A 25,317-nucleotide genomic window follows, 5' to 3' on the forward strand; every position below is an offset into this window, starting at 1 on the left:
TGCAAGGTTCAGTTGGATAGATGTTTGATTGACGAGGGAGCTTAGGAATATAAGGTCAGGAAGAAAGTAATGTTAAGGCCACAATCAGATCAGCCACGTTCTTATTGAGTGGTGGGGAGGGCTCAAGGGACCCATAGGTCTAGTCCTGCTACTTCTTACATCATGGGTAAAGCAGTGCAAATAACTAGCTGGCATAAAGAGAGAAAAAAATGAGAGTAGGAATAAAGGGTAGTTATTCAGAATGACAAAAGGTTGAAAGTGTTACCTCAAGGATTATTGTGGGTGTTTTAGCTATTTGAAAGTGAAAATGCAGTTTACAATTTGTGGATGAAACCAAATGGGAAGAAACAATCTCCTGAGGAGGAATGCAAAAAAATTCAAATTTTAATAAACTTGTGGATTTGTACTTGATAAAATAACTACAACTTTGCTAATCATGAGGGTTTTTTCTATGGTAAGAAAAATCAGGAGGCCACATATCACTTGGAAGATTTGAATCTAAAATGGGGTAAAGGAGCAAGGTGAACTATGAGAACCAATAAAAATCAATGAAGTCACTGTGCAGGCCTTTACAAAGCAGATCATGTACACGGATTAATTTTAAGAGGATAAAATTGAGAGGCACAGATGTCATGATAAATTTGCAATAACATTTTGCGAGGTCATATTTGTGCACTCTGTGTGGTTCCATATCACATTTTATAAAATGGAATTTGACATACTCAGATTTCTTACAATGGGGAAACAGGCCCTTCGGCCCAACAAGTCCACACCGACTCACAACCCACCCATACCTCTACATTTACCCCTTTCACCTAACAATACGGGCAATTTAGCATGGCCAACTCACCCGACCTGCACATCTTTGGACTGTGGGAGGAAACCAGAGAAATCCACACAGACATGGGGAGAATGTGCAAACTCCACACAGTCAGTTGCCTGAGGCGGGAATTGAACCCGGGTCTCTGATGCTGTGAGGCACCACTGTGCTACTGTGCCACCCACATGTAGTTAAGGGTGAAAAAAGATTTGTAGGATTAATAGCAATACTAAAAGACTCTGCCAATCAGACATAAGGTGTTCTCCATTTCTTGAGGCTGAAATTGTCACTAAAAGAGGTTGTTAAAATTAAGGGAAGCTTTTGTCAGAGTAAAGACTGAGAAAGTGTTTTCAAGGAGAACTTGAGGTCATCAATACAATACCATCATCAAGAAATTAATTTGGGAATTCAAACGCAGCTTGTTGCCATAGTAGTTGTGGGAAGCTGTCAAAATAAGGCTCAGAAATCTTTTATCCCGATTAACTGTTTACAAAAGTGTCAAAGCTCATGGTCCTTTCTCCTCAGTGTATACACCGCCTGATGACCTCAGTCCACAAGTGGCAATCAAACACAAAGGGATTCCATTGTCAAATCTATAAACAATCTCGGTCATTTTCAATTGTACCTTTGAGGTCACTTGAGGACATAACTGTCTATTCATGTTTTTTTCAGGATAAACAGATGGACTTTCAAGCGAAGATGTCAGATTTCTATTCAACTCTTTAAAAGCATAAATTAGTCAACACTCTAAAATTAACATAAAAATCCAGCTATTAGGTTCAAATGAGAAGTGCACTTTATCCATGAGGAAAGTACTCTAATTCATGTGACCATTTATAGAATACTGGTCAGTTTCATGATTGTCTTCGAGGAATAAGCCTCATGATCACAGAATCCCGACAGGGTGGAAACATAATATTCAGCCCATCAAGTTCACACCAACCCTCTGAACAATATCCAACCCAGACCGACCCGCACTTCCCTATCAGAAATGGGATAACAAGAATCCACAGAAAGTATATTCCACAAGAATCCAGGGAAATTATATTCCTGTCAGGGTGAAAGGAAAGGCTGGTAGGTATAGGGAATGCTGGATGATAGAAGAAATTGAGGGTTTGGTTAAGAAAAAGAAGGAAGCATATGTCAGATACAGACAGGATAGATCAAGTGAATCCTTAGAAGAGTATAAAGGAAGTAGGAGTATGCTTAAGACAGAAATCAGGAGGGCAAAAAGGGGAGATGAGATAGCTTTGGCAAACAGAATTAAGGAGAATCCAAAGGGTTTTTACAAATATATTAAGGATAAAAGGATAACTAGGGAGAGAATAGGGCCCCTCAAAGATCAGCAAGGTGGCCTTTGTGGGGAGCCACAGAAAATGGGGGAGATACTAAATGAATATTTTGCATCAGTATTTACTGTGGAAAAGGATATGGAAGATACTGTAGGGAAATAGATGGTGCAATAGATGATATCTTGCAAAATGTCCACATTACAGAGGAGGAAGTGCTGGATGTTTTGAAATGGTTAAACATGGATAAATCCCCAGGACCTGATCAGGTGTACCCGAGAACTCTGTGGGAAGCTAGAGAAATGGTTGCTGGGCCCCTTGCTGAGATATTTGAATCATTGATAGTCACAGGTGAGGTGCCGGAAGACTGGAGGTTGGCAAAGGTGGTGCCACTGTTTACAAAGGGTGGTAAAGACAAGACAGGGAACTATAGACCAGTGAGCCTGACCTCGGTGGTGGGCAAGTTGTTGGAGGGAATCCTGAGGGACAGGATATACATGTATTTGGAAAGGCAAGGACTGATTAGGGATAGTCAACATGGCTTTGTGCGTGGGAAATCATGTCTCACAAACTTGATTGCGTTTTTTGAAGAAGTAACAATGAAGATTGATGAGGGCAGAGAAGTAGATGTGATCTATGTGGACTTCAGTAAGGCATTTGACAAGGTTCCCCATGGGAGATTGATTAGCAAGATTAGATCTCATGGAATACAGGGAGAACTAGCCATTTGGATACAGAACTGACTCAAAGTTAGAAGACAGAGGGTGGTGGTGGAGGGTTGTTTTTCAGACTGGAAGCATGTGACCAGTGGAGTGCCACAAGGATCGGTGCTGGGTCCTCTACGTTTTGTCATTTACATAAATGATTTCGATGTGAGCATAAGAGGTACAGTTAGTAAGTTTGCAGAAAACACCAAAATTGGAGGTGTAGTGGACAGCGAAGAGGGTTACCTCAGATTACAACAGGATCTGGAACAGATGGGCCAATGGGCAGAGAAGTGGCAGATGGAGTTTAATTCAGATAAATGCAAGGTGCTGCATTTTGGGAAAGCAAATCTTAGCAGGACTTATACACTTAATGGTAAGGTCCTAGGGAGTGTTGCTGAACAAAGAGACCTTGGAGTGCAGGTTCATAGCTCCTTGAAAGTGGAGTCTCAGGTAGATGGGATCGTGAAAAAGACGTTTGGTATGCTTTCCTTTATTGGTCAGAGTATTGAGTACAGGAGGTGGGAGATCATATTGCGGCTGTACAGGATATTGGTTAGGCCACTGTTGAAATATTGCTTGCAATTCTGGTCTTCTTCCTATCGAAAAGATGTTGTGAATCTTGAAAGGTGTCAGAAAAGATTTACAAGGATGTTGCCCGGGTTGGAGGTTTTGAGTTCTCGGGAGAGGCTGAACAGGCTGGGGCTGTTTTCCCTGGAGCATTGGAGGTTGAGGGGTGACCTTATAGAGGTTTACAAAATTATGGATAGGATAAATAGACAAAGTCTTTTTCCTGGGGTCAGAGAGTCCAGAACTAGGGGGCATAGGTTTAGGGTGAGAGGGGAAAGATATAAAACAGATCTAATGGGCAACCTTTTCACGCAGAGGATGATATGTGTATTGAATGAGCTGCCAGAGAATGTAGTGGAGGCTGGTACAATTGCAATATTTAAGAGGCATTTGGATGGGTATATGAATAGGAAGGGTTGGGAGGGATATGGTGCTAGCAGATAGGACTAGATTGGGTTGAGATATATGGTCGACAGGGACAGGTTGTACAGGTTTCCACGCTGTACATCTCTATGACTCTATCCCTGTAACTTTGTATTTGCAAGGGCTAATCCAACTAACCTACACATCCATGAACACTACAAGCAATTTAGCATGGCCAATCCACCTAAACTGCACATCTTTGGACTGTGGTAGAAAACTCTCTCAGACACCAGAAGAATACGTAAACTCCACACAGACAGTTCCTCTCGGCTGGAATCAAACCCAGGTCCGTGGCATTGTGAGGCTGCAATGCTAATCTCTGGCCACCATGCCGTCCCTCACCACAGAGCAGTAACAACGTAATTTATTTATCATGCAGCATCTAATAATGACTTTTAAAGCTGGAGTGAACTTTCAATCTGATCTGTCAAATAGTGTCCACCTCTATAACAGGTTTCTCCCAAGGTGAACGAGCTCAAAGCAATGACCAGTGGGAATCTGTTGGTTAACGTAAAATTTTACTTCCATTTTCCACAGTGGGGTTACTTGTGGTCGAGAAAGTGAGGTCTACAGATGCTGGAGATCAGAGTCAAAAGGTGTGGCACTGGAAAAGTACAGCAGGCCAGGCAGCATCCGAGAAGCAGGAAGGTTTAGGTTTTGGGCATAAGCCCTTCATCAGGAATGGTGGTGGGCTGCAAATTTAAGCTTTCACTGCTGGACAATGCCTAATTTTTACTGTGCCATTAAAAAATCACCTACACCTAAACGTATCAAGTTTAACTTCCTCTATAATATTTAGTTGGCAACTAGAGGATAGTAACTTCACTGGAATATGTGGATTTTAATGCTGAGTCTACCAATGATGGAACTGTGTAGTTCAGGAAGACCAATGAAAATTGGACAACTAGTTTCAGATTTCGTCATGTAGCTTCGCATGTACAGACTCCAACGCTGCCAATTTACTCCATAACAACATTTCAGTGCTGATAATCTCATTATTATTCTTTACAGGGTCTGGATCATTTGGTTGCATGAACGTGAACAGTTTTCGGCCCTTTTTGACAATCGGCTTAACGCTTTGTTTTAGCAACTGCACATTTTACCAAAAAAAAACTTGAATCACGTCTCACTTCATTTTGAGTTTGTTGCAACTCAAAATAAATTACACAAAAAGATTTAAAAAGCATTAACAAACCTCATGGATGAAATAGACTTTGGCTCCGACATAAATTCCCATACGCACCACAGCACGGACAGCAGCATTCATACCTATGGTAATAAGTGAAATCAGATATCAACATCACTCTGAACATGCTCTCAGTACCAACAAAACCAACAAAAGAAATGATATGCAGTCACCCATGCTTTAAAATAATTTCCCCATTTCACCTGACATGCACACAATTTACACAGGGATACTATTGAACTGGAACGCACTTCTCCATATTAGAAGTACAGATTATTTATCGTCATTACTGCACTTGATATATTGAGGATAACAAGATGACTGTAATAAAGTGTATCCAATTGAACAGAAGTACAGGAGTAAATCATTCTCATAGCTTTGATTTCTGCCAACAACTGTTACTCAAACTGAAGATTGGAAACTTGCAAATGCAATCCCATTACTTAATAACGGAGGGAGAGAAGAAAATGGGCTACGACAGACCTGTCAGTCTGATATCAGTAGAAGGGGAAATACTATAGGCTTTTACAAGACAAGTGGTAGCTGGACACTTAGAAATTAATGATCTTATTTACAGAATCAACTTGGATTTATGAAAGAGAAATCATATTTAGCAAATCTACTGAAGCTTTTTGAGGATGTTAATTGCAGAGTAGATACGGGGAAAATCAGCGAACGTGGTGTACTTGCATATTTAGAAGGTTTTCAACAAAGCCTGTATTATCCATATTTGGCAATAAAGCCAATGAAAGGAAATTAAGTGCTTTAAGATTTAGACCATCGGGATGGGAATGGTATATTAATGTGGATTGAGGTTTAACTAATGGAAAGCAAACAGAGAATAGAAATTGATGGATCTTGTTATGATTGCCAGGCTGCAAGGATCAATGTTGGGACCCAGTAGTTTATAATACATATTGGTGATTTGTATATGGGACCAAATATGATATTTCCAAACTTGCAGATGATACAACCCTGATAGGAATGTGCTTTGTAAGGAGAATACAAAGAAGCTTCAACTGGATTCAGTCAGGCTAAGGTCAGTGTGAACTGGTTGGGCTGAAGGGTCTGTTTCCACACTGTAGGGAATCTATGCTAAATTGCCCGTAGTGTTAGGTAAGGGGTAAATGTAGGGGTATGCGTGGGTTGCGCTTTGGCGGGTCGGTGTGGACTTGTTGAGCCGAAGGGCCTGTTTCCACACTGTAAGTAATCTAATCTAATCTAATCTAATCTAAACATGGAAGCTGAAATATAATGCAGATAAGTGTAAGCTAGAGGAACAGGAGTACAGAGTTTCATTTTAAATGGGGAGTGATTAGAAAGTATTGATGTGCAAAATGACCTAGTTCCCTTGTTCATAAGTCTCTGAAAGCTAACTTGCAGGTGCAGCAAGCAATTAAGAAGGCAAATTGTACGTTGAACCATACGACAAGATGATTCATGAACAGGAGATAAGTGCCTTGCTACAAACAAATAGTTTTTTTTTCTTACCCAAGGAAGGTAATACTAGCCACAGTGGAAATGCAACAGACATTTGCCAGATTTGGGATGGCAGGACAATTCAATGAGGAGTGATTGAGGAGACTGGGCCTGTGTCCTCTACAGTTTAGAAGAATGGGCATAGTTCTCATTGAAACTTAATATTCTTAAAGGACTAGATATGGTGGCTGCAGAAGCATTGTTTTCGCTTGCTGGGAGATGTGGCACTAAGAGACAGGAACTCAGAATAAGGGGGAGCCATTCAGACTGAGATTAGGAGGAACTTCATCTCTTAGAGGCTAGTATTTCTTTGGAATTCTCTATCCTGGCAGGCAGTGGGGGTTCAGTCACTAAATATTTACAAGACAGAAATTCTATACATTAATAACATTGAAGGATATGGAGATATTGCAGGAAAATGGCATTGAGATATGATCAACCATGATGTTGAATGGCTGTGCAGGCTCAAGGGGCTGCACAGTTTACTTCAACTCCCATGTTCTCACCATTTCAGGAAGACACTTAGTCATATTCACTAGCTCATGAGATCACTGAGCTAACTCTCACTTCAAGACAAATAACCCTGAAAATCTGACAAAGTTTTCAACTCTTTCCAAATCTGAAAAAGCAAAAACTGGGAGAGATTCTGTATTGTGTAATTGTAGAATTCAGCATTCTCAATGAACTCAAAAGTATATCATCTTTATGTTCAAATACTTCCATGACTAAATATTCACTAACCAGTGCCATAGTCAGGAAGTCTGCCAAGCAAGATTATCTTAGCTTAGTAAGCATGCAAGTAACAACATGCAATTTTTAATATTCATTTTTAAAATAACATTTAGAAAACTGAGATATCAAGCTATTTATTCACTGTTCTATATGAATCGTTCGTACAACAAAATGACACATTAAATTCCTTAATATTGTCAAGTTTATTTGTAGTGACAGAGCGTGCAATTGGGCAGTGAAAACTCATCCTTCCTGGGATTCTGCTGTCAAATTTAACTTAGCTGTGACAAAACGTTCCCTGGCTAACAATGACTCAAGGATGGCATTTGTACTCCCTAACAAAGTACATCCATATGACACAGATCTTCATCTTTCTTCCACAACATTTATTGTCAGCTTAACATATTTGCAGTAATCCTGCCTCCAAGTCAAAAGATCGGAGTTTCTAAGAAACTGATCATGTAATTGAATGCAGTGAAAGAGACAGCATTGCATTATTGAAAAACTGATCCTTTGAATGTGTTGTTAAACTAAGGCCCTGTTTGCACCTTCCATTGGCTCAGGTGGTGTGAAGGATCTCACAGCATGAAGTGAAAAACAGGAAGGAGTGAGAGAATTGAGTCAATTTCACTTTGGTAGTGGACAGGAAATTGGCAGTTCCGGATTTGCTGTTGTTAAACTACTAAACCAATTATTTTTTCAACAATTTTTATCTAAAGTGCCAAAGTGAACACTACTCTCCTGACGAACTTATCTTTAAATACCACACCGACTGGGTATCCATTTTATTGCTGTATGAAAAAGACACCATCATGCATTGAAATTACTATAATGCTTGCATTTCAAAATAATTAATTTTATAATAAGTACATCTGTGAGAAATCACCCGGTATTGGAAATCAAGAAAACTTTTTTATTAAACTAATTTAACTGTCTGTCATGCACTTTCATACAGTTCATGTAATTATTAATCAAAAGAAATTCTACTCAGGTTTGCTATTCTAAAATTCAAATTAAATAGCAAGACTCAAATAAACATACACAACTGAGGACAAAGTTATGTAAAACACAAGTTTAGCCTCAGCTAGAGTCCAGTAGCATAGCAAGGATGAGAAGGCATTGGAGGGAGTACAGAAGACGTCTCCAAGAATGGTTCCAGTGATGAACGATTTTAGTTATGGGATAGATTCAACACGTTGGGACTATTGTCCTTGAAGAAGAGAAGGCTAAGAGGACAATTGACTGAAATATTCAAATTGTGAGAAGTTTGTACAAAGCCAAAAAAGGATAAAATGCTCTCACTTGTGAAAAAATTAAGAATGAGAGAAGACAGTAAATACTTCAAGTAATTTGAAGTAATTACTTTGAAGTGATTAGAAAAAGAAACAAGAGTGATGTGACGAGAAGATTTTGCATTTGAGTGACTGGGGCCTGGAATGTGATGGAGGCAGATTCAGTTGAGACATTCAAGAGGGAATTAGGCTGTTATTTTAAAAGGAAGAATATACAGGATTACATGGAGAAAGCAGGAGAATTGCACTAAGAAAGATGCTCATTTGAAGAGCTGATACAGACAAGGAGAGCTGAATGGCCTTCATCTGAACTGTAACAACTCTGTGATTTTGTAACATAACTACCTGCTTCCCTCATCCCCATTGCTCTGGCATGACTTACTTTTCCAGGACAATGAAGTGGCCTCTTCTTAGAATTTGTGAAATCCTTTTCTATCCTGTCTCCCTCCACATATCTTTTAAATAAATGTAAAACTGAAGTCTGCTGTTCCTGTACAGAAGTAATTAGACTTGACAAGCATACAGAAGAAAGAAATTCCATGGCTGACAGACAATTTATTAACTGTAAAGTTTTCATGACCATGGATAAGGCAATTAAGTAGAGATAGTAATGTCCTTCCCTGTTAATGGAATTGGTGAACAGCTTAGCAATTATAGCCTTTAAGTTGTTTAAAAAAAAACTCCAGCCTTTTCTTTATAGTTAGAATTTTTAAAATATTGTTATTGGGAAATTTGATCCAATTCTTTGGATTATTTGTCCAGTAACACAACGACGTTTTCTGTAGTTGACTCGTCTTGCATTCTGACTTGAGCACAAATAAGCTCTTTTATCAACTTTATATATCTGTTCCACCCAAAAATAACCTCAGAGCAACATACTATTTTTATTATTATATATTTACACCACGTAGGTTCTAATTTGCTCCATTTCAAATTAACCTTGTTGCATGTCAGAGCAAATAAATTCTAAAGTGGTCAACCAATGACAAGCTCTCATCTATCCAAGCCTTAGATTCAACTAGTTAAACTGTCATTTGAATTTACTGCCAATCCAATGTTCAGATCTAGGTTTCACATTCAGGACTGCCAGAATTTCACATTTCCAAAACAGAGTTAGAATACTCAGTATAATACCTTATAGTTATCACTAATTCATCTGGTTTGTTTTAATTGCTTCAAAATTAAAGATAGCCAGTTGATAACATTGTTTTTCAATTTAAAACAAAGACTAAGCAGCAATCCTCTTACTCCAATGCATACACACAATGCACTCACAGCAGATAATTCTGTTCATGGTAGATACTAATCACAAACAACCAAAACTAATTTTTTTGTCAATGCACAAAATCATCAATGCATTTTTTATGGGAACTGTCCAGCAGTGCAATTTGATTCAGCAATATCAAAAGAATAGTTACAGATATAATTTCTGGTTAGGTCTGTGATAATTCATCAGTGTAATACAAACAGAACATATACATTCTGAGCACTTAGGAAACAGAATTTATTAAAATTCTTAAGGCAGGAGAATTATTTATTTGTTTTCCACTTACAGTATAGAAGCAAATAGATCAACGTATTATTCTTGCAACAGATATCTGGGAAGCATCCATATAGGAGCTATTAAACTGTTTTGCATTCTCTTCACACTCAATGGCAGGGAGGCCTGTGTTTATCTCCTTATGATTTAATGCATTACATGATAAATTTTTCTTCTCCGTTTGACACTTAATTTCAATCCTTTAATTTCCTCTTCAGAAGGCAAGAACCCAAAATGGGATTCTATTCCAAGGGCCCTGACTGGCTTCTTTGATAATATCCAAGATGACATTCATCTTATATAAATCTTGACACTGAATGTTAAAAGTTTGCACACATGTCAGACATAAAAATGTGCAGCCAGAAGTCTAAAAACTAAAGATTACATACGCTCAAAACAATTTTGTTCTAGGAGTAAAGATCAATGTGAGGTATGTGGACAATTATAGAAGTGAGAGAAAAGACTTTCTGTTACCATTTATAGGACCTGAAAAGACCACAGGAAGTGTGAAATAAAATTTCCAGGTATCACAGTTCAGAGCAATTCAGAAAGGTTTTATTTTAAACACTGCATGAACAAAATCCACAGAATTCTAAGAGGACTAAAAAGAAAAACACACAATGATAGAGTGCTCTCATGATCTCAGGAAATTCTGAAGTGTTTAATATTCAAACTGGTACATTTGAAGTTTAGTCATTGTTGTAATGTGGTGCTGGTGTTCTGAACATTCATTCTGGAAATTGAGTTTACTGGATTGATTTACAGGAAAATGGGCCTCAGCACCATAACTGGTGAAAATAATTTGCAAAGTTTCTGCGAAATCAACCACAAAATAACATATCCAGAAGTGCCTGTTTCACTATTTAAATCAGCTTGTCATTACAATACTTGACATTTAGATGTTTGTTTAATTCAATAATGACTCATAAGTAGTCATGAACAGTGCTTGGATGCTTTTAATATTAGCTTTCAAAATGGATTTTCACCTTCATTTTTTGAGGACTACACAATGACTTGATATTACATCCTGTCCATACACAAAGATTCTAATAGTGAATCATTGTTAATGACATGAATAAGTAAAGAATATTGCACAAATCTGCAATAATCCAAGTATTTGACTCATTCAGAAATGTTGTACCTTTTAGTCAGAGGGTCTGAAATGAGTTATGTCAAAGAAAATACTTACACACTGACGAAAGCAATCTTTGGCAGACTAAAAGCATTAAACATAGAAACATGAAAAATTGAAGCAGGAGTAGGCCTTTTGGCCTTTCCAGGTTGTTCCACCATTCAATATTATCATGGCTGATCATTCAATTCAGGACCCTGATCCCACTTTCTCCCTATAACCTTTGATCCCTTTAGCCCTAAAAACTATATCTAACTCCTTCTTGAAAACATTCAACATTTTGGCCCCAACTGCTTTCTGTAGCAGAGTTCCACAGGCCCAACACTCTCTGGGTGAAGAAAGTTGAAAATTCTTTTAACCAACTGCAGTGACGAGCCATGTTTCCGATGCTTTATATAATCCAATCAAGCAACCCAACATAAAGAATTCTGTCGTAGGCCTCTTAGTCTCCCCTCAAAACACAACCCCACCATCCTAGAAATCAATCTGAAAATCTTTGTTGCACATGATCTATCATAGCATATACTTTCTTCGGTAAGAAGACCAAACTGTACGCAATACTCCAGCTGTGGTCTCACCAAGGTTGTATATAATTGGACCTATTTACTTCTGCACTCAAATTCTCTTTTAATAAAGGCAAACAAATTTGTCTTCCTAATTGCATTTTGCATTTGCATGCTACCTTTCAGTGACCTTCGAACGAGGACACTGAGGTCCCACTGGACATCAATACTTTCCTATCTCTCATTACATTATGCACTTATTCTTTTCCAACCAAAATAGATTATAGTTTTACACATTATATGGCTCTGTGGTTAGCAATGCTGCCTTGCATCGCAAGGGATCTGGATTCGATTTCCTCAGGCAACTCTCGGTGTGGAGTTTGCGCATTCTCCCCATGCCTGTGTGAGTTTCCTCTGAATGTTCTGGTTTCCTCCTACAGTCCAAAGATGTGCAGGTTGGGTGAATTGGCCATGCTAAGTTGCCCGTAGTGTTAGGTGCATTAGTCAGGGGTGAATGTAGGGGAATGGGTCTGGGTGGGTTGCTCTTCGGAGGGTCGGTGTGGACTTGTTGGGCCTAAGGGCCTGTTTCCACACTGTAGGGAATCTAATCTAATCTAAATCAAAAAATGCAGGGTTATAGGGACTGGGTGGATCTGTGTGGGGTGCTCTTCAGAGGGTTGCTGTGGACTCAATTGGCCTTTTTTTACACTACAGGGATTCTATGATTCTATGTTCTTACCCAGCTATGTCTAAATTCCCTTGAAGCCTTTTTGCATCCTTCTCACAACTTAAAATGCACCAAATTTTGTGTCATCAGAAATCTCAGAAATATATTGTATTATCAATTATATTTATATTATTTTGGTCCAAACATCAAAACCATAGCTATAGGTTACAAACAGTCCCAAGAACTGTGTCTTGCAATATGTCACATGCTACAGTCTGGTAATCTGAAAATTAATCTCTTCAATCTGATTCTTACTTTCTATCAGTAGCCAATTCTCAATCTATGCCAGTATTATAACACCGGGCCATATGCTCTAATTTTTGCTTACAACTCTTTTGTAGGCCAATTTCTTGAAACCTTCTGACAATTCAAATAATAGCAGCTACTAGTTTTCTATAATCTATTCTGCTGGTTACCTCCTCTAAAGCCTCCAGCAGGTTTGTGAAATATGATTTTCCTTTCATAAATGAAATATTAACTTGCCTAATCCTACCATTATTTTTAAGTATATCACACCCTTGTTAATAGATTCCACCATTTTCCTTTTCTATAAGGATAGTGACCTTGTAACACTTGGTTTCCCTCATGCAGAAACAATTCTAACCATAATAAAACTTCTGCTGCATGTAACTTTCCTTATCTGTGATGGTTTCATTAGAATAGTTTGCTTCAGCTGTTGGCAATGAGTAGCTTGCAAACAGATGACAACTACGGGTCACATTTTTTCCATTCATTTGAACCCTCACCACTACTATATTTAGTTTGAGACTAACAAGAGTATTCTCTGTAAGTCAAGAGGTTAAATCAATACATGGTCTGGGACTCTGATTGTTGGTGGCATGGAAAAGAATAGACCATGTACTGTATATGTCTTTGGCCAAGTAGAAATTTGAAGGGTTAGGAAAGGTATTAAATTAAAAAGGGTATATTACATTAAAAAGAATAATACAGGAAAAAGCAAGTGGCCTAAATTCAAATAATGCAACAACTTAATTTCATTAATTCCCTTCATTCAGGTAGCAGAATCAATTGATTACATGCTTCCTAACAAAATGTAAATATATCATTGGTTCTCTATAGGACAGAAACTTCTACGTGAGTGATCCATTGTTTTGTATCAATGCTTAAAATGATAAGGATATAAATCAGAATAGTTTATCTCTTCCTTCACACAATTTATCTGAGTGAGGAGGTAGATAGATCAATGAAATTGTGCTGATGGACTGATGATTGCAGTGAGTGGTGAAGTGAGGGCACTCACCATTGATCAGAAAGTTAGTCTTGTTCAGAGATCTAACTATCTCTCTGGCTGAGAATTTCACCTCTATCACTGCCCTCAACGGAAGTACTATCACAGAATGTTCTTTACTAGGTTACACAGCGTGTAGCTGGAGTATTATCACCAGGCTATCCAACAAACCAAAGACGTTAAAAGATTTTAAGAGACAGCCAGGCAGGACCTAAAAGGTACTGAAAATAAAAGCGCATAAAAATTTTGCATAAGCTAAATTAAAGACTGGGGCAGCACAGAGGATGAAAGTAAAAGGTCAAACATATTTTTAATAATCTAGTCATTCAATTATTCGACAATGTGCGATTATAAAATTATTTTTCAGTTCACTTTTTAATCACCAAATTTCATGAATCACAAAATGAGTAAAAGACTTGGTTAGATTTGATTAAAATGTTATGCCATGCTCAAGCCATTTACTATCTTGATATGGAGTGAGAATCTTGAAATTCTCGCTTATTTCAGTGCTTACTAGTTCTAGGAAGAAATGAGGCCCATACTGCAGCCCAAAGTTGCACAAAGCAGAACCATGACAGGCTGCAACCTCAAGAATATTGTGTTAACCTGCACAGAGTCATTTTGTAAGAGGGCTAACAATGCCAGTATTAATGGAATATCATGTCATTGTTCTTTGTTTCTCCTCCAATATATTCCAAAAGCCTAATTGTGGAATTACACTACAGAAGAATAGAGATCCACAGCAAGTGAATGTGATCATGAAAACTGTACAGCAAAGAATATGCAGCTATTTTTAAAGTACATGAGAACAGGGAGAGTAAGTTCAAAGGGCTGCTCAGGGGATAAGAGGCTTCTCAAACACAAACCACATTCCAACTTTCTCGCCCTATACAATTTGGACTAGTTGTTTATTTATTTTAAATAATTTGCACTATGTTAGCAGAAAAACTCATGAACGTGAGAAATTGCTATGCCTAATTCTCTAAGGGCTGATTGACCCCATGTTCAGCTAATGTTAACATGGAATATTTCTGCACTTTGGCTATCAAATGTTCTGGGTTAAATAGATATCTCTACATCAAGACCTGATTAATGCATCACTGCATTGGGTGGCACGGTGGCTCAGTGATTAGCACTGCTGCCTCACAGCGCCAGGGACCGGGTTCAATTCCCACCTCAGGCAACTGTGTGGAGTTTGCACGTTTTCCCTGTGTTTGCATCGGTTTCCTCCCACAGTCATAAAGATGTGCAGTTTAGGTGAATTGGCCATGCTAAATTGCCTGTAGTGTTAGGTGTAGGGGAATGGGTCTGGGTGGGTTGCTCTTCGGAGGGTATTGGTGTGGACTTGTTGGGCTGACGGGCCTGTTTCCAAACTGTAGGAAATCTAATAAAACAACTTGAATTTATATAGAGTTGTCAATGAAGCAAATGTCTCAAGGCACTTCACAGGAATGTTATTAGACAAAATTTGACAGTGGGCTAAATGAGTAGAGATTTGAAGAGATTCGTGAACATTTGATCAAGTAAGTTGATTCTGAGGATCACAGGAGAAGTAAAGAGGCAGATAGATTAGCAAAAGAAAATCCGCATATCAAAGGCTAAGAAGGTGAAAACATGCAAGCTAATGGGAGGATAGATTGAAATCAGGTTTCTGAAGAGAAATGGAGACATCTCAAAAGATTTCAGAGTCACAGGAAATTATGACAATTGCAAGATGCAAGGTATTGGAGGGATTTGATCACCAGGATATAAATTTCAAAGTCAAGACACTGATGAACCTGGAACAAATACAGGTCAGCAAAATCAAGGGCAATGGAGTGATGGAACTTGTTGTAGGTCAGGATAAAGGCAGGAGAGTTACAGTTGAGCTCAAGATTACAGAGAGAGGGAGGTCGACTGATGAGCACTGGAATTGTTGCGTATTGAGGTAACAGAGGTATGATGGAGACGTTGACTGGCAGATGAGCTGAGGCAATGGGAGACGTAGGAATGGAACTTGCAGTGTGATAAAGTATAGTGGATAGAAAACATTTTGTTTATCTTAAAAGAGACAAATAGAAAAGCATTCACTTTTCAAGAGTGAATGTACTTAGTAAAGCCCAGTAATATTTAAATGCTTGGATCATTAACATTCTCAATGATCTCAAATAGCTTTCATTTGGAACTTAGTGGGAATATCAATGAACAGAAAAAAGCCTGCTAAGTATGACCAGTTAAGTAGAAAAAGAATAGATGCACTTAGGGGCCGCTATTGACCCCATTGACAACAAAAGTCAATGTGAAGCTGTTGTCAACACATGTTTGTGTAAGGATGGAGGTTTAGCATGTTTCATTGCAAGGCAAAATCGAAGAGAAATTCAACTTGTAGCTGGATTAAAAACCTAAGTGTTGTCACAATATAAGGCTGGGTAGGCTGGGACTTTCTTCACTGGAGGGTGGCGAGTTGAGTTGTGACTTTATGAAGGTTTATAAAGTCATAAATAATATACCTAGGGCTACTGGTAGGTCTATTTTCCCCAGGATGGAAGAGTTCAAGACTAGGGGGCATATTTTTAAGGTGAGAGGAGATAGGTTTAAAAAAAGACACGAGAAGTAAATGTTTTACACAGTGGCTCACATGTGGAATGAACTTCCTGAGGACGCGGTGGATGCGAGCACCATTACAATCTTTAAAAAATACTTAGATAGGTACATGAATAGAAAAGGTTTGGAGTGATGTAGGCCAGGTGGGACTGGTTTAGTTTGAGATTTTATTTGGTGTGTTTGGATTGAAGAGTCTGTTTCTGTGCCGTATAACTCGATGACTATATAACTGATCTTTTATTTCCCTTGGCTGATTTAATGAATGGGATTATCATGGACTGAAACAGTTTTGTAAAAAGCACTAAAATACTGACTTAATATGGCTACAGAATCACTGGATGCTCACAGATTGGACAAGTTTTTGGCAATTGTTGTAACCCCCTTGTTCAACAAAGGATCAAGACAAAAATACGGAAAATTATAGGCTGATTAGCCTAACCTCGTTTGTAGGTAAAATTCTAGAATCCATCATTAAAGATAAGATTTCTAAATTCTTGGAAGGGCAGGATCAGATTAGAACAAGTCGGCATGGACTTAGTAAGGGGGGGTCAGCCTGACAAACCTGTTAGAATTCTTTGAAGAGGTAACAGGTAGGTTAGACCAGGGATAACCGGTGGATGTAATCTACCTAGACTTTCAAAAGGTCTTTGATAAGATGCCTCACGGGAGGCTGCTCAGTAAGGCAAGGGCCCATGGTGTTCGACGTGAGCTACTTGCATGGATTGATGGCTGGCTATCTGACACAAGGCAAAGAGTTAAGATAAAAGGTTCTTTTTCAGAATGGCAGCTGGTGACCAATGGTGTCCTGCAGGCTTCAGTTTTGGGGTCGCAGCTGTTCACTTTATATATTAATGATCTGGATGAAGAGACTGGGGGCATTCTGGTGAAGTTTGCCAATGATACAAAGTTCGGTGGACAGGCAGGTTCTGAGGAGGTGGGGAGGCTGCAGAAAGATTTAGACAGTTTAAGAGTGGTCCAAGAAATGGCTGATGAAATTCAATGTGAGCAATTGCAAAGTCCTGCACTTTGAAAAAAAGAATACAGGGACGGACCATTTTCTAAACGGTGAGAAAATTCCTAAAGCTAAAGTACAAAAAGATCTGGGAGTGCTAGTCCAGGATTCTCTAAAGGTTGGCTTGCAGGTTGAGTCCGTGGTTAAGAAAGCAAATGTAATATTGTCATTTATCTCAAGACAGTTGGAATGTGAAAGCAGCGATGTGCTACTGAGACTTTGTAAAGCACTAGTTACACCCCATTTAAAATAGTGTGCAAAGTTTTGGCCTCACATCTCAGGAAGGACATACTGGCATGGAGCATATCCAGCGGAGATTCACACAGATGATTCCTAGAATGGTTAGGCCTAACATATGATGAACGGCTGAGAATCCTGGGATTGTATTCATTAGAATTTAGAAGGTTGAGGGAGATCTAATAGAAACTTACAAGATAATGCATGACTTAGAACGGGTGGACGCTGGGAATTTGTTTCCATCAGGCGGGGATACTAGGATCTGTGGGCACAGCCTTAGAATTAGAGAGGGTCAATTTAAAATGGAAATGAGGAGACATTTTTTCAGCCAGAGAGTGGTGGGCCTGTGGAATTTGTTGCTACGGAGCGTAGTGGAGGCCGGATTGTTAAATGTCTTCAAGGCAGAGATTGATAAATTCTTAATCTTGCAAGGAATTAAGGGACACAGGGAGAGTCCGGGTAAGTGGCATTGAAATGCCTATCAGCCATGATTGAATAGCAGAGTGGACTCAATGGGCCAAATGGCCTTACTTCCACTCTTATGTCTTATGGTCTTAAAAAGAGTCTTGTGATGACCATGAAACTGTTGTCAATTGTTGGAAAAACCCATCTGGTTCACTAATGCCCTTTAGGGAAGAAAACTGCCATCCTTACCTTCTCAGGTCTACATGTGACCCCAGACCCATAGCAATGTGGTTGGCTCTTAACTGCCCTCATGGTAATTAGGGATGGGTAATAAATGCTGGCCTAACCAGCGACGTCCTCAAGTTCCACGCTGGAAAAACACTGCAGATCAGGCAGCATTCAAGGAGCAGGACAGTCAATGTTTCGGGCAGAAGTCCTTCTTCAGGAATCCTGATTCCTGATGAAGAACTTCTCCCTGCAATGTCAACTCTCCTGGATGCTGCCTGATCTGCTGTGTTTTCCCAGCTAGGTAAAAACAAGGGCTGCAGATGCTGGAAACCAGATTCTAGATTAGAGTGGTGCTGGAAGAGCACAGCAGGTTAGGCAGCATCCGAGGAACAGGAAAATCGACGTTTCGGGCAAAAGCCCTTCATCAGGAATCACCTGCCGTGATTTTCCAGCACCACTCTAATCTAGAATGTGTTTTTCCAGCACCACACTTTCTGAATCTGATCTCCAGCATCTGCAGTCCTCACTCTACACATTTGGATCTGTTAATAGCTGAGGAATCAGACACAAAAATAATGAAAAGGCTCTCTTAAGCTGCGAAACAGCCCAAATACGGCTTTATTTCACTTTAGTACACATGAAAGTTGGCATATTCAGTATATGCTCACCAGCTTAAAATGTGTCCAAATTTAGACAAGCATGCTGCACTTTCCCGTAATTGAAACAGAAGTAGCTCTTCATCTGAGGCCTAAAAACAAATACATTTGGGGATGCAGACCAAAGCAATACCTTGCATTAATAACAACATGGATCTAAAAATCTTTTTTTTGCTGGAAGGAAGCAAATCTATTATAATTTTGGACTTAAAAATATGCATGCATATAGTGCTTTATCATAACAGAAATCTTTTCAAAGGAATCAGGATTTCTGTTTTGGAGGTTAAACATGCTATTGTTTAGAGAACAATAATACAAGAATAAACATGCTTGACTTAAAAACTTCAGAAGTGCTTATAAAACAACCGCAAAATCAGGGCTTTAATTTAGATAAAATGCCAAAACTTTAATTTGTTCTCATCAGCACTGCTGTAACAGCAATATTTCACTTCTCGCATAGTCCTGAATAAACTTAATCAAATAAAGTACACCGTGCAAAGTCTTTAAACATGCTAACAATGTGGCTAAGCTCCAATTTCAAAAGTAAACAACCTACTGCACAGTATTGAATTTCCATTCTCAAAGCAACATGCTTTCTAGTGTCTCTTTGAGGGAATAGAATTCAGCAATAAATCATACCAATTGTTTTCCAATGTCTAAGCAATTAACAGTATCAAATTAATTTCAAACAGGACGCATACAACTAGTAGAGATGAGCCCTGTATCCTATTACTATGGACTGATACAGCCTCAAACCCTTGACTTCAATGAAAGGACTTAAAGCAAGAAGTCCCTTTCAGATCTCAAAGAGCTTTGTAACAGTAAATGACATTGAAAACACGTTGTTATAAATGAAGGTATATTGTATTTCACACAAGTTTCAACAAACACCTAGGAGCAAGTCAGGACTGCAGATGCTGGAGGTCAGAGCTGAAAAAGTTTTGCTGGAAAAGCGCAGCAGGCCAGGCAGCATTCAAGGAGCAGGAGAATCGACGTTTCGGGCATGAGCCCTTCTTCTTGAAGAAGGGCTCATGCCCAAAATGTCGATTCTCCTGCTCCTTGGTTGCTGCCTGACCTGCCGTGCTTTTCCAGCAACACATTTTCAGTTTCAATAAACACCAACAATAATAAATAACCAAATAACCAATAAGATAAATTACTAATTAACCCATTATGTTGAAGATGGTTGAGGAATAAATATTGCCCAGGGCACCAGGAAGGAGTACCACAAAAACAGAAACAGAAACTCAGTAGATCTGGCCAAAGATTTAATGTTTCAGGTCCAATTACCCTTCTTGAGAATGAAGTTACACATTTTTCTTCAAGATAGTGACAATAGATCTCTTATGTCCACTTTATAGAAGACAGGAACTCAACTTAATAAAGCTTAATGATTGCACCTCACGACTGCAGTAATACATTAGGTTCTGGTTACAGAGGGTCAGATCTTTAGCAGAGGAAGGAGTTTTAGGTCCAACAATTGGGTTAGGCTGCAATGTTAGGTGGGTGATTGGTAATGCGGAGTCAGATCCAAGGTTGCTGGGGATGTGAAGGAGAATGTTTGATCGGTGCTTGTGGAGAGTTGTAGTTGAGGATAGATTATTAAGCACAAGGTCAGTTTGTTACTCGGGAGATAGTCTAGGTATTCAATTGTCTATTTTTTACTCAGTAACTATTACTTAATTTAATCAAAACCCCAGAAATTCTTCAAGTTAAATATTTTGAGATTTTCACACATAGGGAAATTCCAGTGGCACATGCATTTTTCTAGACAAATCCTTTGCAATATGTTATGATAGGAATTTCAAAGGGTTTCCTGCACTTCAGTGAAGATGGTCTGATCATTGTAAAGTCTAGGAGATTATTTCAGTTCAAGTAGAAAATCATCCCTTTGGTTTTGAAGATAATTTGTTCTAAAGTTTAACTGCTTTGCCAACCCTTTAAGTACAAGTCCAGTCAATTAGACCAAGGTCACTTTGGCTCTGATGGAGTTTAATGTGCATACACAAGTCAACTTATTGGCACTATTCTATCCAGGGCCATTCTCCAAGAGGCAGGATTCTGTATGAATGTGGGCATGTATATGTGTGCGTGTGTGTGTGCACATGGGGTTGGAAGTCAGTGGGTGGGGGTTGGGGGAAAGAATGCAGATGTCAAGGCTGCCAACCCACAAATACAAAGTTTTTTTATTCACTTGTGGGACATGGGTGTCACTGGTTGGCCAGCATTTATTGTCTGTCTGTAGTTGCCCTATTGAAGGTGGTGGTGAGCTGCCTTCTTGAACCACTGCCGTCTATATGCCATAGGCCCAGTTACATTTCTTTGTTGTGACTTTATAGTAATTGATACAACTGAATGGCTTGCTGCACCATTTCAGAGGACAGTTAAGAGTCATGCACATTGCTGTGCATCCACAGTTGCATGTCAATCAGAACCAGTGAGGACGGCAGATTTTCTTCACTGAAGGACATTAGTGAATCACATGGGATTTTCTGACAAACTCCAAAGTGGCCACCAGTAGATTCATAATTCCAGATGCTTTATTTAATTCAAATTACATCCTCTGCTGTGTTGGAATTCAAACCCCAGTCCCCAGCACATTAGCTGAATTTCTGGATTAATAGTTTAGTAAAAATATCATTCGGCCATTGTCTCCACTGAATCATTAATTATGACCTTTCCCTGATTATTGTGGACCTACTGTAAGACACCAGTGGACATTTTCACTTAATGTCAAGCATCCTGGGATGTAAAGGATTAGGCTAGATAGCATTGGGACTCTGTGCCTGCCTGGACACAGCTGCAGGTCACCCTGTCAAAGTTACATACCATCCACAAAGAGAGCCCTTTCAAATCAATTTATTTTTAAATTCGGAGAGAGTTCGGAAGAGTAGATGGTGACTTGACTGGAAGATATAAGATCCTGAGGGGTCTTGACAAAGTAGATGCGGAGAAGATGTTTCCTCTGATGGGAGAAACTAGAACTATTCATCAATGTTTAAAAATAAGGGGTCTCTCATTTGGTAGAGGGATACAGCAAAATAATTTTCTTTAAGAGGATCGTGAAGTCTGGTCCTGAAAACAAGATGCAAGAAGATTCCTTGAATATCTTTAAGGCAGAGGTGGATAGAATCTTGGTGAGGAATGGGATTAAAAGGTTGTCAGAGTAGATAGGAATGTGGGTTTGAGGTTACAATCAGATCTGCCTTAATTTTAGTGAATGGCAGAGCAGATTTGAGATGCTGAATGGTCTACTCCTGCTGCTTGTGCATGGAGGTGAATTCAAAATATAGGTACACCCTGCAGCTCAAGCTGCACTTCTTCAGTATTAAACATCCTCCTATTAGCCCTCTAGGTATGATAGTTCCCTCAGCTAGTTCCAAGGAAATGCCCAATGTCAGGGTCCCAAACCAAACAAACTAAAATACTGCCCCCTAATGTCAGCAAGCTGCTGGGCGTCTATTCCTGGTTCTGACTTCACCTGCGACAATTTTCCAATAGCACCCTTTGCAACATTTCATAAATTACAAGGGATATGATCAAAAGTGGGGTGCTTGGCTAACTTTTTTCCTCTTCCTGGCGTTATGGTGCCAATGGGAAATAATCCAAGCAAAGATCTTGCTTCAAAAAAAAAATCACAGACGGATCAGAAATCAACCCCACCTCCCCACCCCCCCCGACCCAGAGCAACTGTTGCAATTTCCCAAACACGATTTGCTGCCTTTAAATAATTAATTTCCACAAGACATTCGAGAAGGAAACGTTTAATTAAATTGTCTACGGACGATTTATGGGGCCTTTTGAGAGAATGGTTACAATATACTCATCACGGATGAGGGCGACAGATCTCAAGGTCACCGCTGCAATGAGGACAGGGGAGATTAATGGGTTAAACGCCGCAAGTCAATAAATCAGGGATAACAAGGGGGAAAAGGAAACCCGCATTTACAAATACACAGTCTCAAACACACACACACATATTCAAAGATGCTGGTATGACATGGCTAAGAGTGGCTCCTGTAAACCAGCCAGCACCAAAAGGGTAAAGGCTTATCGGAGGCTCTTTTGGGAAGTTGGCTGAAGGAGTTGATTTGTAATTTAAAAGTGAATGGCATAACGTGGTTGACAGGCCTTCACTGTAACACACGGCGTGAACCCCTCCCTTGGAAACTGACGCAGAAACTCGCAGCCGCAATGACTCGGTGAGGAGCACGTACACCGCTCTTCCGTGTCACAGCATCCTCAAAAGCCAACGGGAAGAAACCAAACGACAGCCCGCCTGGGCACCACCTACACCCGCAAACACACAGACCAGCAGAAACATCTTTCTGTTTAAACCGCTCATCAGTAAACTTGCACTGAAATCAAATCCAATCAGCCGGGTGTAACTTCTCCATAGGAAAGGAACACGGAAGGGGTTCTCTACCTGGATGGCTGAAATTGTCTCTCTTTTTTTGAAATACAATGTTTGAAAGTTTTGTTTTAAAATTTTATTCTTGTTTCAAAATGGAAGATCTTTGCATTAAGGCTGCCCGGAATTTTACCAGGTTTACAGAATCGAAAACAACGCAATGCGGTTCGGAATATGCAAGACGAGGAAATGCAGTTCTCTCGCTCTCGCTGTCTCTCTCCACTGACCGAGTGGGATGGCTCCCCAGGTTTAAAAACGTGTGTACATCTTTCCTTCAGAGGAAAAGTACATCAAACATTTGCCAAGCGCAAGGATGCTTCCCTCACGGCTGTAAATCTAACCAGGAGCCCTCAATCCTCAGCCAAAGACTTTTTTAAAAAAAAACTCCTGTTACCTTGCGCATCCCCTCCGCTGGTCAGGACGCCAATGGCTTTATCGCTTCCCGAGAGATCTTCCAATAATTTCTTGTCCGATTGCGACACGTCCTCGCTGGCAGAGTGCATCTTCGCATGTATTTGATCGTTTGTGAATATGACAAAAAGAAAACACTTTTTCTTTACAAGGCGCAAGACTTTTTTTTAAGGCAGTGTGTGAGACGGTGATGTTCTGGAGGATGGTATCTGTGTGAGTTCCAGAGCTAGCCCAGATGTTGCTGCTGCTGCTGCTCAGAGTCGCTGGTTCTCACGCTTCCACCGCCCGGCTCCAGCGCTGCGGCTGCAGCTCCGCCCCCCATTCACGGACCTCTCAACCTAACCTGACAGCCATCCCCCATTGTGCCGTCAGACGCGCTGAGAGTGACAACCGCTTTGAGCCTATGAGAGAACAGCGGTTCCCCAGAGCGCACCAATCAAGACGTGCGTCTGTCTAAATGGGCGGGTTTCAGTTCATCCTCCCTCCCCCTCGACCCCGCACCCCACTTTCTCCCAAGATAGGTTGCGCCCCCTGAGATGAACTCAGACCGGCTTCTGTCGCTTTCCACTCCTGTCAATCAAAGGGCTTTTCTACCTGGTCCCACTTTGTGGGTTTTGGGGAGCAGAGCAATAGGCATTGCTGGTTGTCGAAGAGCAAGCTGAATCATTACAGCAAGGGGAAAGAGAAAAATAATTGTCTCCACTGGAAACTTGAAATCAGAAACTAAAATTGCTGGAGAAACTCAGCAGGTCTGTGGAAGAGAAAACAGCTAACATTTCGAGTCCACTTTTACAGCAACTCGTGATGGAAACTAGTCTGAAGGAGGGTCTAGACAGTTTCCTCTCTGCACGCATGCTGCTGAGTTTCACCAGCAATTTCTGCTTTTGTGTGTGTGTATGTTTCACGGTTTCTGATGGTATTTCCAGCGCAAAAGTGGATTTTGTGTGTACTCGTTCAGCGCATTTCAGCTACGATAGTCGGAGCATGCCTGGATTCAGCCACTTTTCAGCCCATCCTGTTTGTTATAGGGTCATCACCAGCCCAGCTTGGGGACAATGTGGAGTTCTTCGTTTTAACTGAAAGTTGTCCTGTTGTTCCAACCAACGGAAGCCAGAAATATAAACATTTGACATTTTGCGAAACGTGACTGCATTTAAATGGAAGGAAGTTCAAACCAAAATGTAAATCAGCCCCTTTTTGTTTTCCATTTATTTCACTTGGAAGGTATTATTGATATTTACACTGTTTTCGAAGCAATAATGAAGGCGTTTATTTATACAGCGCCTTTATGATGTTTCAAAACATAAACCCACAGTTAACAAATTATTTTTAAAAGTACAATTCCGTTTTTGTTTGGACGCAACTAAGGCAGTCAACTTGCATATGTCAAGACAGTGAAAGGAACTCTACAAAATCTTTTTATTTAATGATGTTATTTCAGAGAGAAATGCTCACCAACATGCTGGGAGTGCTTTAAAAAGTGCTGTGGAATCTTAAACATGAAAGCCTAATTTGAAGAAGCAACTTGAGTCTTAATTTAAAACCTTGTTCAAAAGACCGAACTGGGACAATTTAATATGACATCGCTCTTGCACCAAGATGTATGTCTAGATTGTTCGGTGCAGGCGCACTTGTGGCACAGTGGTAATGTCCGGACTTTTGGGCCAGGAGGTTGGATTCAAATTCCACCTGCTCCAGTGGTGTATTCCGATAAGTTGATTAAAACAC

General features: G+C 39.8%; 1 protein-coding gene across 3 annotated transcripts in view; it reads right to left on the reverse strand.

The window, feature by feature from the left end:
* The window catches only part of LOC132815823 (ATP-dependent 6-phosphofructokinase, platelet type-like), a 127,525-nt gene extending 103,574 nt beyond the window's left edge, over positions 1–23,951 (reverse strand). For 2 of the 3 annotated variants that reach the window (XM_060825104.1, XM_060825101.1), the window contains exons 1-2: positions 23,573–23,951; positions 5,002–5,075 (exon numbers count right to left, since the gene is read on the reverse strand). In XM_060825104.1, the coding sequence (XP_060681087.1) occupies positions 5,002–5,075; positions 23,573–23,681 (183 nt within the window). In that variant the 5' untranslated portion in view covers positions 23,682–23,951. The remainder of the gene's footprint in view (positions 1–5,001; positions 5,076–23,572) is intronic. The other variant, XM_060825102.1, reaches the window with a different exon arrangement.
* Positions 23,952–25,317: the final 1,366 nt, after the last annotated feature.

The sequence above is a fragment of the Hemiscyllium ocellatum genome, chromosome 5 (genome assembly GCF_020745735.1).
Source record: "Hemiscyllium ocellatum isolate sHemOce1 chromosome 5, sHemOce1.pat.X.cur, whole genome shotgun sequence".
In the NCBI taxonomy this organism is placed as follows: Eukaryota; Metazoa; Chordata; class Chondrichthyes; order Orectolobiformes; family Hemiscylliidae; genus Hemiscyllium; species Hemiscyllium ocellatum.